This window comes from Leiobunum rupestre, chromosome 3, assembly GCF_980474605.1.
Source record: "Leiobunum rupestre chromosome 3, qqLeiRupe1.1.hap1, whole genome shotgun sequence".
Lineage (NCBI taxonomy): Eukaryota > Metazoa > Arthropoda > Arachnida > Opiliones > Sclerosomatidae > Leiobunum > Leiobunum rupestre.
The window spans coordinates 8,993,599-9,008,037 of NC_143386.1; the positions used below are offsets into that span (position 1 = coordinate 8,993,599).

Below are 14,439 nucleotides of genomic sequence, written 5' to 3' on the forward strand. Positions count from 1 at the left end.
AATATGTACTTTCACAGGTTATATTTGCTTTTTCAAAATACGGGATACAGTCATTTCAGAAGTAAATGAACCGAAGTTATCAGACTGCTATACTCCAGATGCTGGAGGCGTTTTCCTTATGAAATTACATTTTAACCTCGAATTGGAAATTTTGCACTATCCTATAGTGGCGTAACTAGGAACTCCGCCCCCCCCCCCCCCGTGAAAAACGACTCTTTGCCCTTTAAAATAGCACCGATTTTAATCATAAACGTTTGGGGGGGCCCTAGTTTCTCGGCCCCCCCTGCGGCGCGGGGTCTGCGGGGGCGCTATTTACGCAACAAAACGTTTTTATTTTTTTTTCCCCGAGTGCAATTTATCGCGTCAAACGACGGGTGTGTAAATTAGCTTTTATTCGACTCGATTTTCTCATAAATGTCATCAGGAAAACGCCCTCCGATTCTGAGCGCTATTTCGATAACTTCGGTTCATTTACTTCTGGTAATTTCTTATAACTATTAAATATGATTTATCTTTGAGTGGAGGGATACGTGTGACACATTTTGAGTCCTAATTAGGTGTTCGCTTCCGCTATTTGGCTTAAAATTCGCGCTCATATTTTATATACTTATGCAATCGTTATATTCAATATGAGGTTGAAAGTTCGCTAGGAGGGCTCGACCCGCGGCTCGTGTGGCCTCAGACGACGTGGACCAAATTTGTACGAAATGAACGGTGTTAATAATGTATGTTCCTTTTTTGTCCGAGGGGGACCAACGCCTTCTTTGGCACGTCATTTACCTGGCGAAATACCTGTTTTGGCTCATTTTTATCGTCCTCTCTCCGTTTGTTTCGCTTTAATTATAAACGGCTGCCGGAATATAGAACAACTTTCCTTTTCGTTGTTATAAAATCCATGTCGCGGTTTTAATATATTCCGACAATTACGATCTACTGAGAAAGGACCAACCGAAGTTTTGCGAACTATTGTATATCGAATATTTTACAATATTATCCATTTTATCCAATATTTTACCCACTTTTATCCAATATTTTACCAATTCCATCCAATATTTTACCAATTCCATCCAATATTTTACCAATTCCATCCAATATTTTACCAATTCTAACGATTTTTTTACCATTTCTGTCCAATATTTTACCAATTCTATCCAATATTTTACCAATTCTATCCAATATTTTACTAATTCTATAGATTTTTTATAACTTAAACAAATATTTTTTCAACTCTCCATAATTTTTGTACTTTTTTCCTTTTTTTTTTCAACTCTCGGTTATTTTTCTACCCTATTCAATTATTTTCAACATATTTTCAGCTCTCCATTATTTTTGTACTCTTTTCAATATATTTTCAATATATTTTCAGCTCTCCATTATTTTTGAACTCTACAAATATTTTTTTTCAACTTGCTGTAACATTTTTTGAATGATCACAACTTGGTTTAATATATTTCAAACTCCCTCCAATTTTTTCAACCCTATTAAATATTTTATCAATGCTATTAAATATTTTTTCAAATCTATTAAAAACTTTTTTAACTATACCTATTATATTTTCCACACTAGTCAATATTTTTCAATTATACTCAATATTTTCACCTATATTAAATATTTTTCAAATATATTGCATATTTTTTAACAATATGAAATATTTTTTCAAATATATTGCATATTTTTTAGCAGTATTAAATATTTTTTTCAATTCTATCTATTATATTTTCAATTATATCCTATATTTTTTCAACACTAATTAATATTTGTCAACTTTCTCCAATATATATTCAACTACCTCCAATATTTCTTCAACTTTTTCTTCTTACAATGTTAGTCTATCCAAAATCTTTTCCAACCTAATTTTTCTTAGTCTCCCTTCCATTAGCATAACCCTGGTAACAGACCATTTTCGTTTTCATGAAACAAATCACCTATTTTTGGAGCTGGGTGTTGTTTTTGTGGTTTTTGGGAAACATATTTAATGATATAATGCTTTCGATACTGTTTAAATAAGTAAAACAAATTTTACGTTTTAGTAAGGAACAAAGTTGATACGTCATTTCTTTAATTGGAGAAAAGGACACTTCTATCCATCATGGTTACGTCAAGAAACCTATAATTACTCTTTAAAACTTCGCGGAAAGGGAATACACATTTCTATAATCTGTAATAACAGCTGGGCTATCCCTCGCAATTATACCATCAACGTTCGAAGATATGGGCGGTTGGCGTTCATTTTGAATAAAAAAGTGGAAAAAACCAGACAAGAATCAAATCCTTGTTTTCGCGTAGTATCAGTGTTAAGTACGCAACCACGGCGTATTTAATATTCACGTTTTTCTCATTGATGTTAGCAATCTCCGCTTAAAAAACGGGGAAAGTGGAGATTCTTGGTTGAATCTTGAGATGTGGGTCGCGTTGGAACTCTTTCTCACAATTCGGGACGATGGTAATTACGCGATGACAATTTGATAATCAAAACAAGACCCCAGGCCGTGTATCCGAATCGCAATCAGCTATTATATTAAATGTAAATAAAAATATACACAATGCTCAAACCAGATTATTTTATTTTCTAAAAACGTTATAATTTATTTGATAATGGTTAGTTTCGAGGGGATGGGTAAACATACCTCCTAGCTAACGGCAATAAAGATTTTTGTAACTGATGTCAGAAGTTAGTAGGAGATTAGTAAGGGGTGGTAGAGTTGTTAGCACTTTCGCCTCGTAGCAAGAGGAGCCGGGTGAAAAATCTGAACTAATCCTTCCGCGTTGAGTTTGCAAGTTCTCTCCTCACTGGTTAAAGTGTTTTCCCTCCGAGTTCTTCGGTTTCCACTTCCCATAAAAACTTATCGAGGCTTACGGTATTAGTAAAGGCCTTTTCACAAGAGCCAACTTTTTGACCCAACTAGATGAGTCAATTTGAGTTGAGTCAACTAGTTGGTTCGTGTGAATAAAAGTTCGATGAGTTGATCCACCAAAAAAGTATGCGATAAAAAAATGGATCACTGATACATTTTTGCTGACTCAGCATTATGATTTGAAAAGTTGGCTCGTGTGAAAGGGTCTTAAGTGTAGGGAGCTGTTGGCTCGCGTGGCATGAAGGGCTTCCACCACCTTCCTACGCATTATAAGTAAAGGCATTATTAGTCGCTAGATGACTTGGGCCTAAGGTGGTGCCTTGGGTATTAGCCTAGCTGATTATTATTATAAAAAAAATCGCCGCGAAATGTCCCACGTCTCTGCGGATACTTTTCGCGCAAATAGAGTCGATGTAAGCAAACCGTGACGTCACGATTTCGAAAGCACGCGTAAAAGTCGTCTGCTTTGCTGGCTTTGCTGGCTGTCCCTTATCTATTCGGAAGAAAACAAATGAAGATATATTAATTTTAGGATTTAAAATGAATTATCTTAATTATTAAAGTTAGTGTAGGAAGCTGTTGGCTCGCGTGGCATGAAGGGTTTGCACTATTTTGAAATTCAAATTAAAAAATTTTGAGAAATGAACGAGAGCCCGCGCTGGTACATGTTTCATTATCAATATAGTGTGTCAGAATTTATAGCCCGGTGTACCTAGTAACAGAGACCATACCACCGGAGGCCTATCATCATAGTGCCCTACGCCAGCGTCCCCCTAGCCCGGACAGGTGACAAATCCAGCATGGGTAGCAGAACCCTACTATTGATGGTCTCACCTTTGACGCAAGCCATTCAACCCAGCAGAAGGTGCAGCAATGGGTGGACCAATTCCCACTTCGCACACAGCAGTGGGATTTAGAATGGGTGCTATAGCAACTCCAGTCGAAACCCTACCTATGAAGGTAAGGAGCCAAACCCTTTGGAGAGAGCTCCTAAAAGGGAACGACGAGCACACAGCAGTTCAAGTAACCCGGCACAGCTGGCACCGGAGATCCCGGTGGGAGTCCAAAAGGCCGGGAGATGGGTCCGCCGTGCCCTCATACGGAGGCTCGCCGCCTCACAGCAGGCTACCCAATCCGCCGAGGTGACCAGTTTGCCTGGACCCTCTCCGTTAGCCTGAACCGAAGTTCGGTATCCAGCCCAAACCTGACCGAAGTCGGAGGTGGAGATAGGACCGTTTGATCAGAGCTAACATCTCCCAGTGCGCCACCGCCCTTATGGGTTACAAGAGCCGTACCCCGACTCCCCGGTAAAGCCACCAGTTATTGCACACTCTAACCCATTTAGGGCCTCATTATCAATATAGGAAGATGAAAATTTTATTAGTTATAAACTTCCCCTGATAACTAGTAAACACGCTCCCGTCACATTCTGGTATAAAACAATGGCCGCCAAAAGATATAGTGAAACGTTCTAAAAGAAATGAGATCCAACGTCGATTTTCGCTCGCCGCGGGGATATCAAAACGCCATTTTTTAAATATTCTTTCTTAGTAAACTCCATTATAGTTTTGAACGTGAATGGAACATGATTTTCTAATGAAACAACGCAGCTGCTTTTATCTCGCGAATGGTTCTTGTAAATATCGATTTACATTCCACGAAAACCGGAAGCCCTAATTTTAAGGAAATCTCTTAGTTTTATTATTTTCTTTCGGTCGTCTGCGTTAAGAAAATTATGTATCAACACGATCTGATCACGAATTTTACCCAGCCGCAGGCTTCCCGATATAAATTGCATCTTATAGTGGATTAAAATATTTAGCATGTCTATCAGGGTTGCCACAAATTTTTCAAATGGAATTCGCTGATTTTTACAAATTCTTAAAATTTTATAACTTTTACAAATTCTTAAAATTTTATAACTTTTACAAATTCTTAAAATTTTATAACTTTTACAAATTCTTAAAATTTTATAACTTTTACAAATTCTTAAAATTTTATAAATTTTACAAATTCTTAAAATTTTATAACTTTTACAAATTCTTAAAATTTTATAACTTTTACAAATTCTTAAAATTTTATAACTTTTACAAATTCTTAAAATTTTATAACTTTTACAAATTCTTAAAATTTTATAACTTTTACAAATTCTTAAAATTTTATAACTTTTACAAATTCTTAAAATTTTATAACTTTTACAAATTCTTAAAATTTTATAAATTTTACAAATTCTTAAAATTTTATAACTTTTACAAATTCTTAAAATTTTATAACTTTTACAAATTCTTAAAATTTTATAACTTTTACAAATTCTTAAAATTTGATAACTTTTACAAATTCTTAAGATTTTATAACTTTAACAAATTCTTAAAATTTTATAACTTTTACAAATTCTTAAAATTTTATAAATTTTACAAATTCTTAAAATTTTATAACTTTTACAAATTCTTAAAATTTTATAAATTTTACAAATTCTTAAAATTTTATAAATTTTACAAATTCTTAAAATTTTATAAATTTTACAAATTCTTAAAATTTTATAAATTTTACAAATTCTTAAAATTTTATAAATTTTACAAATTCTTAAAATTTTATAACTTTAACAAATTTTTAAACTTTTATGACTTTTACAAATTCTTAAAAATTTTATGACATTTTACAGATTCTTAAAAATTCCTTGACTTTTTACCAATTTCCCTGACTTTTCACAAATTTTAAAAATTCGTTTATTTTTTACAAATTCTTAAAATTCTCTTATTTTTAACAAATTATTAAAATTCTCTTATTTTTAACAAATTCTTAAAATTCTCTTATTTTTAACACATTCTTATAATTTCATGACATTTTACAAATTCTTAAAATTTCATTTCTTTTTACAAATTCTTACACTTTCATGACTTTTACAAATTTTAAAATTTCCTTATTTTTTACAAATTCCAAAAATTTCCTTCTTTTTTACAAATTCTTAAAATTCATTTTTTTCTCCAAATTCTGAAAGTTCCCTGACTTCTTATAAATTTTAAAAATTGGCTTATTTTTAACAAATTCTTAATGTTTCATGACTTTTACAAATTCTTAAACTCTCATGACTTTTTCAAATTTTATTACTTTTTACAAATTCTTAAAATTTCATGACATTTAACAGATTCTTAAAATTCTCTGACTTTTACAAATTCTTAAAAATTTCATGACATATTACAGATTCTTAAAATTCCCTGACTTTTTACCAATTCTATGAGTTCCCTGACTTTTTACAAATTTTAAAAATTGCCTAATTTTTTACAAATTCTTAAAATTCCCTTATTTTTAAAACATTCTTAAAATTTCATAACTTTTAGAAATTCTCAAACTTTCATGACTTTTACAAATTCGTAAAATTTCATAACTTTTAGAAATTCTCAAACTTTCATAACTTTTAGAAATTCTCAAACTTTCATGACTTTTACAAATTCTTAAAATTTTATAACTTTTACAAATTCTTAAAATTTTATAACTTTTACAAATTCTTAAAATTTTATAACTTTTACAAATTCTTAAAATTTTATAACTTTTACAAATTCTTAAAATTTTATAAATTTTACAAATTCTTAAAATTTTATAACTTTTACAAATTCTTAAAATTTTATAACTTGTACAAATTCTTAAAATTTTATAACTTTTACAAATTCTTAAAATTTTATAAATTTTACAAATTCTTAAAATTTTATAACTTTTACAAATTCTTAAAATTTTATAACTTTTACGAATTCTTAAAATTTTATAACTTTTACAAATTCTTAAAATTTTATAAATTTTACAAATTCTTAAAATTTTATAAATTTTACAAATTCTTAAAATTTTATAACTTTAACAAATTCTTAAAATTTTATAAATTTTACAAATTCTTAAAATTTTATAACTTTTACAAATTCTTAAAATTTTATAACTTTTACAAATTCTTAAAATTTTATAACTTTTACAAATTCTTAAAATTTTATAACTTTTACAAATTCTTAAAATTTTATAACTTTAACAAATTCTTAAAATTTTATAACTTTAACAAATTCTTAAAATTTTATAAATTTTACAAATTCTTAAAATTTTATGACATTTTACAGATTCTTAAAAATTCCTGACTTTTTACCAATTTCCCTGACTTTTCACAAATTTTAAAAATTCGTTTATTTTTTACAAATTCTTAAAATTATCTTATTTTTAACAAATTCTTAAAATTATCTTATTTTTAACAAATTCTTAAAATTATCTTATTTTTAACAAATTCTTAAAATTATCTTATTTTTAACAAATTCTTAAAATTATCTTATTTTTAACAAATTATTAAAATTCTCTTATTTTTAACAAATTCTTAAAATTCTCTTATTTTTAACACATTCTTATAATTTCATGATATTTTACAAATTCTTAAAATTTTATGACTTTTACAAATTCTTAAAATTCTATAACTTTTAACCAATTTTTAAAAATTTCATGACTTTTCCTGGCTATTTCGTTTATCTTGACGTATGGCAGCCCTGCTATCAAGGCTTTAAACCTGCTAATGCGAGTGATAAAATTTGTAGATTAAAATGGCTGGCCCAGCTTGTTGGTTTTCTCTTCGACGGGTGTAGAATTAAAAATAATTAAAACACTGTTATTATGTTATTATCTTTTTGTAGTTTTTGACGCATTGAATATGGGGTCATATTTTGGCGTGTTTGGCTTGATATTTTCTAAATTGCGTTTCTTACGTCGTTATAGAGACTCCAATGTTGACGCTTTTAATTATAGGCATGAAAGTATCGTGACTAATTATTTTACCTTTTTTAATTAGAAAATAACACTACGCCTTTTTCCGTTGTCACCTTTTATTAAACTCCACTTAGAAAGGTACTCAAACAAATTTTATGGTAGTATAATACTGGTTACACATTTGAATACAATAGCAATTTAATATACCCAAAAACATTACATAATCAAAGTTGAAAAGTATAGATTCCCAACTGTTACTGTGCTCGTGTGTAAAAACGAATATAGTTGGATTTAATCGTAACACGTGCTTAATTTCAAACAAAAGTTTGACCTAAAACTACTTCTATTAGGATGTACATAGCAATTTCGTTGGTCCTCAAGCTGTTTGAGCAGTCCACAAATAGCAATGCACAGTTAGTACTCAATCTGTTTGAACAGTCCATAAATTGCAATGTACAGTTGGTACTCAAGCTGTTTGAACAGTCCATAAATTGCAATGAACAGTTGGTACTCAATCTGTTTGAACAGTCCATAAATTACCATGTACAGTTGGTACTCAAATTGTTTGAACAGTCCATAAGCTGCAATGTCGTTGGCACTCAAACTGATTGAACAGTCCATAAATTGCCATGTACAGTATACTCAAACTGATTGAAGAGTCCATAAATGGCAATATCATTGGTACTCAATTTTCATATTTGAGCAAAAAGAATGCAGACGTTTTAAGTAACTTGCAGGACTAATTCACAGGGCCCTGAATTTGAAATTTTCCACTTTATGTTTTGGTAATACTTTTTTTGGACATTGTGTTGAGGTAGACGATGTCTTTGTAGAGATAGTTACTTATTCTAGAATTCGTTACTTTGTTAATTCATTACGTTTCAATAGTTTAACCTGTTCAGCATATTTTAGGCTCGGGAGAAGTCAAATAATTTAAGAACTATTAAAAAGGTCTGATAATTTAATTTTAACTTTGCGAATATTTTCAAGGTGATCTAAGAAACAAAGCTTTGTATACGAGAAAATCAAACATCGTATGATTTGCTAATTACTAGTTACAAGACTTTTTTTATAAATCAGGAAGTTTGATTGTAAATTTTTGACTTGAAAGGTGAAAGAAACTATTTTGGTAAATCCAGGAATTCGATTGTAAATTTTGAATTCAAAGGTCAAATCAAGTCATGGAAATATCTTTTTAAGTGAGGGAAATAATCTTAATAAGTCGGGAAAATATCTATATAAATCAGGGAAATATCTTTATAAATCAGGAAAAATATGTTTATAAATCAGGGAAATATCTTTATAAGTCAGGGAAATATCTTTATAAGTCAGGGATATATCTTTCTAAGTCACGGAAAATATTTTGATAAATCAAGGAACTCGATTTCAAATTTGACTTCTAAAGTCAGATCATTGTTTTTAAAAGTCAGGGAACTTAAGTTGAAATATTCTGGCCACCATGTTTATGAAATTGAAGAGGCATGTCAAGTATTGAAAAAAAAACATTTATTTTTAACAATAAATAATAAACAAGACGTGAACGACATAATTTAAATCCGAAAGACCTTTTTCTACACATCGAAAGCGCGTAAACTTAACCACTCCGCAGGCGAAATTTAGGGATGTTTAATAAATTTACATAAAATGAGTATAGTGTAGTTCTTTTTAAAGGTGGAGCGCACCCAAAACATTCCGCGCTAGGCCGTGACGAAAGTCCCTTCGAGGTTTAAAGCCGACCGAAAAGTCTTTAGAAGGAAGAGAGGAAAGTAGGAAGAAGGACTTCAATAAATTACAAAGGGTGGAAGAGGAAGAGACAGACTGAAAGATGGTAGATAGATGGACATTGAGGAGACGGTTAGAAGGGTCGTTTAACCGTGGATTCCGTAAGCTGGGGCGGCGTAGGCGGCGCGGAGTCCGAGACCACCGTAGGCGAGGCCTGGGGCGGCGATGGCGGAACGAAGACCGAGACCACCATAGGCGGCGTAGGCTGGGGCGGCGATGGCGGCCTTGGCGACGAGTGGGGTATGGATGGCCTTGACGACTGGGGCGGCGGCTGGGAGGACCTTGTACGGTGGCTCTTCAGCGAGGACCTAAGGGTGGAGTTTGAAAGATTAGGTTCGGAACAACGTATTCCGGTAAGGTGGACGACGTGAAAGTGGCTTCTTTACTTGGGTGGCGGCTGGGTTTTGTGGGGCGGTTCCGTGTTCGTTGGTCTTGACAACGGCGCGGAATCCAGCGGCATCAGCTACGTAAGAGACGACACGGTAGGTACCATCTGGGTTTTGGATGGAGTAGGATCCTTGCTTGTTGTTGTGGGCGTCGGAGACTTCTTGGCGGGAGGAAGCGGCACCATCGTCGGTGTGGTGGGAGTATCCGAATTCGTAAGGTTGTGGGGCTTCCTGTAATGGTCCAACATCTTGTCAGTGTCGTTCGGAGGGCGGTGGGATGACGGGGCTAGTGGATACTTACGATGGCGACAGCCTTGGCAACGGCGATTGGGGCGGCTACTTTAGCGATGGCGGGAACAGCGGCGGCGTATCCGAGTCCACCGTAACCGTGTCCAGCGTAACCGTAGGCTGGGGCGGCGAGACCACCATATCCGGCGTATCCGAGTGGGACTCCGGCGTGAGCGACAGCCACGAGGGCGAGGAGGGCAACCTGAGAGAAACGACCAAATAGTTTCAATGTTCCGTTTTTGTCATTCGCACGGACACGCTTCTGTATGCGAGACCATTTCGGTCGCTTACCTTAGCGATCATTGTAGTAATCCTTTGGGTGATTCGAGAACGAACTGATGATTTTCAGAATGATTTCTTGGATTTTTATACTCCCAAATGCGCTCCACTTTCTCCATTTCGAGTTTGTATCTTTGTTAGTGGCGTTTAGCGTGGCCGGAACCTATCCGTATAAGGGGGGAAATTTAATTAGCTAAAAACAGGCTTTTTGTCGCGCGACTGGTAGAATATCTAGCGTATTCTTAGCCGGCACCCACATTTGGCCCGTAGGGATTACCACGTACCAGGGGAGCAGCAGTTTCCAATAAAAACCAGTCTACATTCCTTCAGTTACATAATTCGGGAGGAGTGTAATCCATTGGTGAAAACGGTTTACAGGGGTGTAACTTTAACTCTTTCGCTGGCTCAGTTCCTTTGGGCTAAATAGCTTCTAGCTTTTTACCGCGTCTCGCTAAAATCTTAATATTCCGAAAAATATACGTATTGACGGTCACCATTGATTCGTTACACCCCAAAACGAGTTCAGGGAAGCTTAAACTTCATTTATAAAACTGGATTTAATGGGGAATTGTAAATTTTGACTTGAAAGGTCAGAGCTTGGATTAATTAAACACAGGGATATCCCACAGAAGCAAAAACGGAAAATCGATCAGGTAAAATCGGCGCCCAAACGGAAATTACTAAAGCGCATGCGCGATAAGTGGATCAACGGGAAAAAGCGAGGTTAACGTAGACATGGCGATTCTCCATCATAGCAATTGGAACTAAAAATGTTTATCGATCATACATAATGATACATTTCAGTTGCTAGGTATTACACCATCAGAACCAATAAATATAAGCAACCGAGTCAATGGTAAGAACTTAATTACTGAAATTTGTAGTCTGAGAGTATATTCATTATGATTTTACCAAATTATTTAGGTGAAAAGAAAGAAAGGGGTATTACTAAGCCTTGGCTCAATATGTGAAGATGATAACGTTTGACACACATTTCGCGCATGCGCAATGGATACTTCCGTTTATTCATCGATTTCCTCTGATAGAGGGTTTATAACAATCTTTTCTTCTACATATAATGGGGTTTTAAGCGGGAGCAGTATATCCCTGTGTTTAATTAATCCAAGGTCAGATAAACTATTTTGGTAAATCCATTAACTCGATTGTAAATTTTGACAAAAAAAGAATGTTTTTGTAAGGTCAAAAAATATCTTTATAAGTCGGGGAAATATCTTTAGAAGTCGGGGAAATATCTTTCTAAGTCAGAGAAATAGCTTTATAAGTCAGGGAAATATCTTGGAATTCGATTGTAAATTTTGACTAGAAAGCTCAAGGAAAATATCTTGATAAATAAAGGAACTCGATTGTCAATTTTGACTTTTAAGGTGAGAAAAATATTTTTCTAATGCAGGAAAATATATTTTTAAGTCAGGGAAATATCTTAGTTAGTCAGGGAAATATATTTTTAAGTCAGGGAAATATCTTAGTAAGAAGGTAAATATCTTGAAATTCAATTGTAAATTTTGACTTGAATGGTCAAGGAAAATATCTTTATAAATCAAGGAACTCGATTGTGAATTTTGACTTCTAAGGTTAGAAAAATATCTTTATAAGTCGGGGAAATATCTTTCTAAGTTAGGGAAATATCTTGGAATTCGATTGTAAATTTTGACTTGAAAGCTCAAGGAAAATATCTTGATAAATCAAGGAACTCGATTGTCAAATTTCACTTCTAAGTTCAGGTCATAGTTTTTAAAAGTCAGGGAATTTAAAGGTTGAAATATTCTGGCCACCATGTTTATGAAATTGAAGAGGCGTGTCACGTAATGAAAAAAAAGGCATTTTATTTTAACAATAAATAATATACTCATTCATAATATTCATTTGCAGTATTTATTGCCACATCTAGTTTAGTGTAATTAATTAATAAAACGGTATCGTCTGCGTATAATTTTAAAAGACCCATTGGGGAAATATCTATAAGTAAAGGAAATATCCTTGTAAGTCTTTGAAATATCTTTGTAAGTCTTGGAAATATCTTTAGAAGTTAGAGAAATTTCTTGGTAAATCAAGGAATTCGTATGTAAATTTTGACTTGAAAGGTAAAGTAAATCTTTTGATAAATCCGGGATATATCTTGATAAATCAGGGAATTTTATTGGAAATTTTGACTTGAAAGGTCAGAGAAAAGTCTTTATAAGTTGGGGAAATACCTTTATAAAAGAGGGAAATATCTTTGTAAGTCTTGGTAATATCTTTATAAGTCAGGGAAATATCTTGGTAAGCCAGGGAAATATATTGGTAAGTCCAGTAATTCGTTTGTAAATTTTTACTTGAAAGGTCAAGGAAAATATCTTGATCAATCAAGGAATTCAATTGTAAATTTTGACTTGAAAGGTCAGAAAAATGTTTTTATAAGTCAGGGAATTTTAATGATGAAATATTGTGGCAACCATGTTTATGAAAAAAAAGCGTTTATTTTTAACAATAAATAATATACAAAACATGAACGACATAATTTAAATCCGAAAGACCTTTTTCTACACATCGAAAGCGCGTAAACTTAACCACTCCGCAGGCGAAATTTAGGGATGTTTAATAAATTAACATAAAATGAGTATAGTGTAGTTCTTTTTAAAGGTGGAGCGCACCCAAAACATTCCGCGCTTGGCCGTGACGAAAGTCCCTTGGAGGTTTAAAGCCGACCGAAAAGTCTTTAGAAGGAAGAGAGGAAAGTAAGAAGAAGGACTTCAATAAATTACAAAGGGTGGAAGAGGAAGAGACAGACTGAAAGATAGTAGATAGATGGACATTGAGGAGACGGTTAGAAGGGTCGTTTAACCGTGGATTCCGTAAGCTGGGGCGGCGTAGGCGGCGCGGAGTGCGAGACCACCGTAGGCGAGGCCTGGGGCGGCGATGGCGGAACGAAGACCGAGACCACCATAGGCGGCGTAGGCTGGGGCGGCGATGGCGGCCTTGGCGACGAGTGGGGTATGGATGGCCTTGACGACTGGGGCGGCGGCTGGGAGGACCTTGTACGGTGGCTCTTCAGCGAGGACCTAAGGGTGGAGTTTGAAAGATTAGGTTTGGAACAACGTATTCCGGTAAGGTGGACGACGTGAAAGTGGCTTCCTTACTTGGGTGGCGGCTGGGTTTTGTGGGGCGGTTCCGTGTTCGTTGGTCTTGACAACGGCGCGGAATCCAGCGGCATCAGCTACGTAAGAGACGACACGGTAGGTACCATCTGGGTTTTGGATGGAGTAGGATCCTTGCTTGTTGTTGTGGGCGTCGGAGACTTCTTGGCGGGAGGAAGCGGCACCATCGTCGGTGTGGTGGGAGTATCCGAATTCGTAAGGTTGTGGGGCCTCCTGTAATGGTCCAACATCTGGTCATTGTCGTTCGGAGGGCGGTGGGATGACGGGGCTAGTGGATACTTACGATGGCGACAGCCTTGGCAACGGCGATTGGGGCGGCTACTTTAGCGATGGCGGGAACAGCGGCGGCGTATCCGAGTCCACCGTAACCGTGTCCAGCGTAACCGTAGGCTGGGGCGGCGAGACCACCGTATCCGGCGTATCCGAGTGGGACTCCGGCGTGAGCGACAGCCACGAGGGCGAGGAGGGCAACCTGAGAGAAACGACCAAATAGTTTCAATGTTCCGTTTTTGTCATTCGCACGGACACGCTTCTGTATGCGAGACCATTTCGGTCGCTTACCTTAGCGATCATTGTAGTAATCCTTTGGGTGATTCGAGAACGAACTGATGATTTTCGGAATGATTTCTTGGATTTTTATACTCCCAAATGCGCTCCACTTTCGCCATTTCGAGTTTGTATCTTTGTTAGTGGCGTTTAGCGTGGCCGGAACCTATCCGTGAAAGGGGGGAAATTTATTTCGCTAAAAACAGGCTTTTTGTCGCGCGACTGGTCGAATGTCTAGTGAATTCTTAACCGGCACCCACATTTGGCCCGTAGGGATTACCACGTACCAGGCGAGCAGCTGTTTCCAAAAAAATAAATCCGTTTACATTCCTTCAGTTACATAATTCGGGAGGAGAGTAATCCATTGGTGAAAACGGTTTACTGGGGTGTAACTCGTTCGCTGGCTCAGTTCCTTTGGGC

At 35.1% G+C, this 14,439-nt stretch overlaps 2 protein-coding genes across 2 annotated transcripts; both read right to left on the reverse strand.

The window, feature by feature from the left end:
* Positions 1–9,083: 9,083 nt before the first annotated feature.
* LOC149949407 (larval cuticle protein A3A-like) lies at positions 9,084–10,441 on the reverse strand. The gene is made up of 4 exons (XM_090169206.1): positions 10,331–10,441; positions 10,053–10,241; positions 9,752–9,982; positions 9,084–9,673 (listed from the first exon to the last, which is right to left on the reverse strand). The coding sequence occupies exons 1-4, from the start codon at positions 10,340–10,342 to the stop codon at positions 9,452–9,454; spliced, it is 654 nt and encodes a 217-aa protein (XP_090025332.1). The 5' UTR covers positions 10,343–10,441; the 3' UTR covers positions 9,084–9,451.
* A 2,714-nt stretch (positions 10,442–13,155) lies between these two features.
* Positions 13,156–14,150, reverse strand: LOC149949408 (larval cuticle protein A3A-like). The gene is made up of 4 exons (XM_090169415.1): positions 14,035–14,150; positions 13,757–13,945; positions 13,456–13,686; positions 13,156–13,377 (listed from the first exon to the last, which is right to left on the reverse strand). Exons 1-4 carry the CDS (start codon positions 14,044–14,046, stop codon positions 13,156–13,158), a joined length of 654 nt encoding a protein of 217 aa, XP_090025541.1. The 5' UTR covers positions 14,047–14,150.
* Positions 14,151–14,439: the final 289 nt, after the last annotated feature.

What these genes read in the sequence shown, in the direction of transcription:
- LOC149949407 (XM_090169206.1), bottom strand. An exon ending in TTGCCAAGGCTGTCGCCATC is followed by an intron (nt 9,983 to 10,052) that starts GTAAGTATCCAC and finishes GGACCATTACAG; the next exon opens with GAAGCCCCACAACCTTACGA. An exon ending in AAAACCCAGCCGCCACCCAA is followed by an intron (nt 9,674 to 9,751) that starts GTAAAGAAGCCA and finishes CTCCACCCTTAG; the next exon opens with GTCCTCGCTGAAGAGCCACC.
- LOC149949408 (XM_090169415.1), bottom strand. An exon ending in TTGCCAAGGCTGTCGCCATC is followed by an intron (nt 13,687 to 13,756) that starts GTAAGTATCCAC and finishes GGACCATTACAG; the next exon opens with GAGGCCCCACAACCTTACGA. An exon ending in AAAACCCAGCCGCCACCCAA is followed by an intron (nt 13,378 to 13,455) that starts GTAAGGAAGCCA and finishes CTCCACCCTTAG; the next exon opens with GTCCTCGCTGAAGAGCCACC.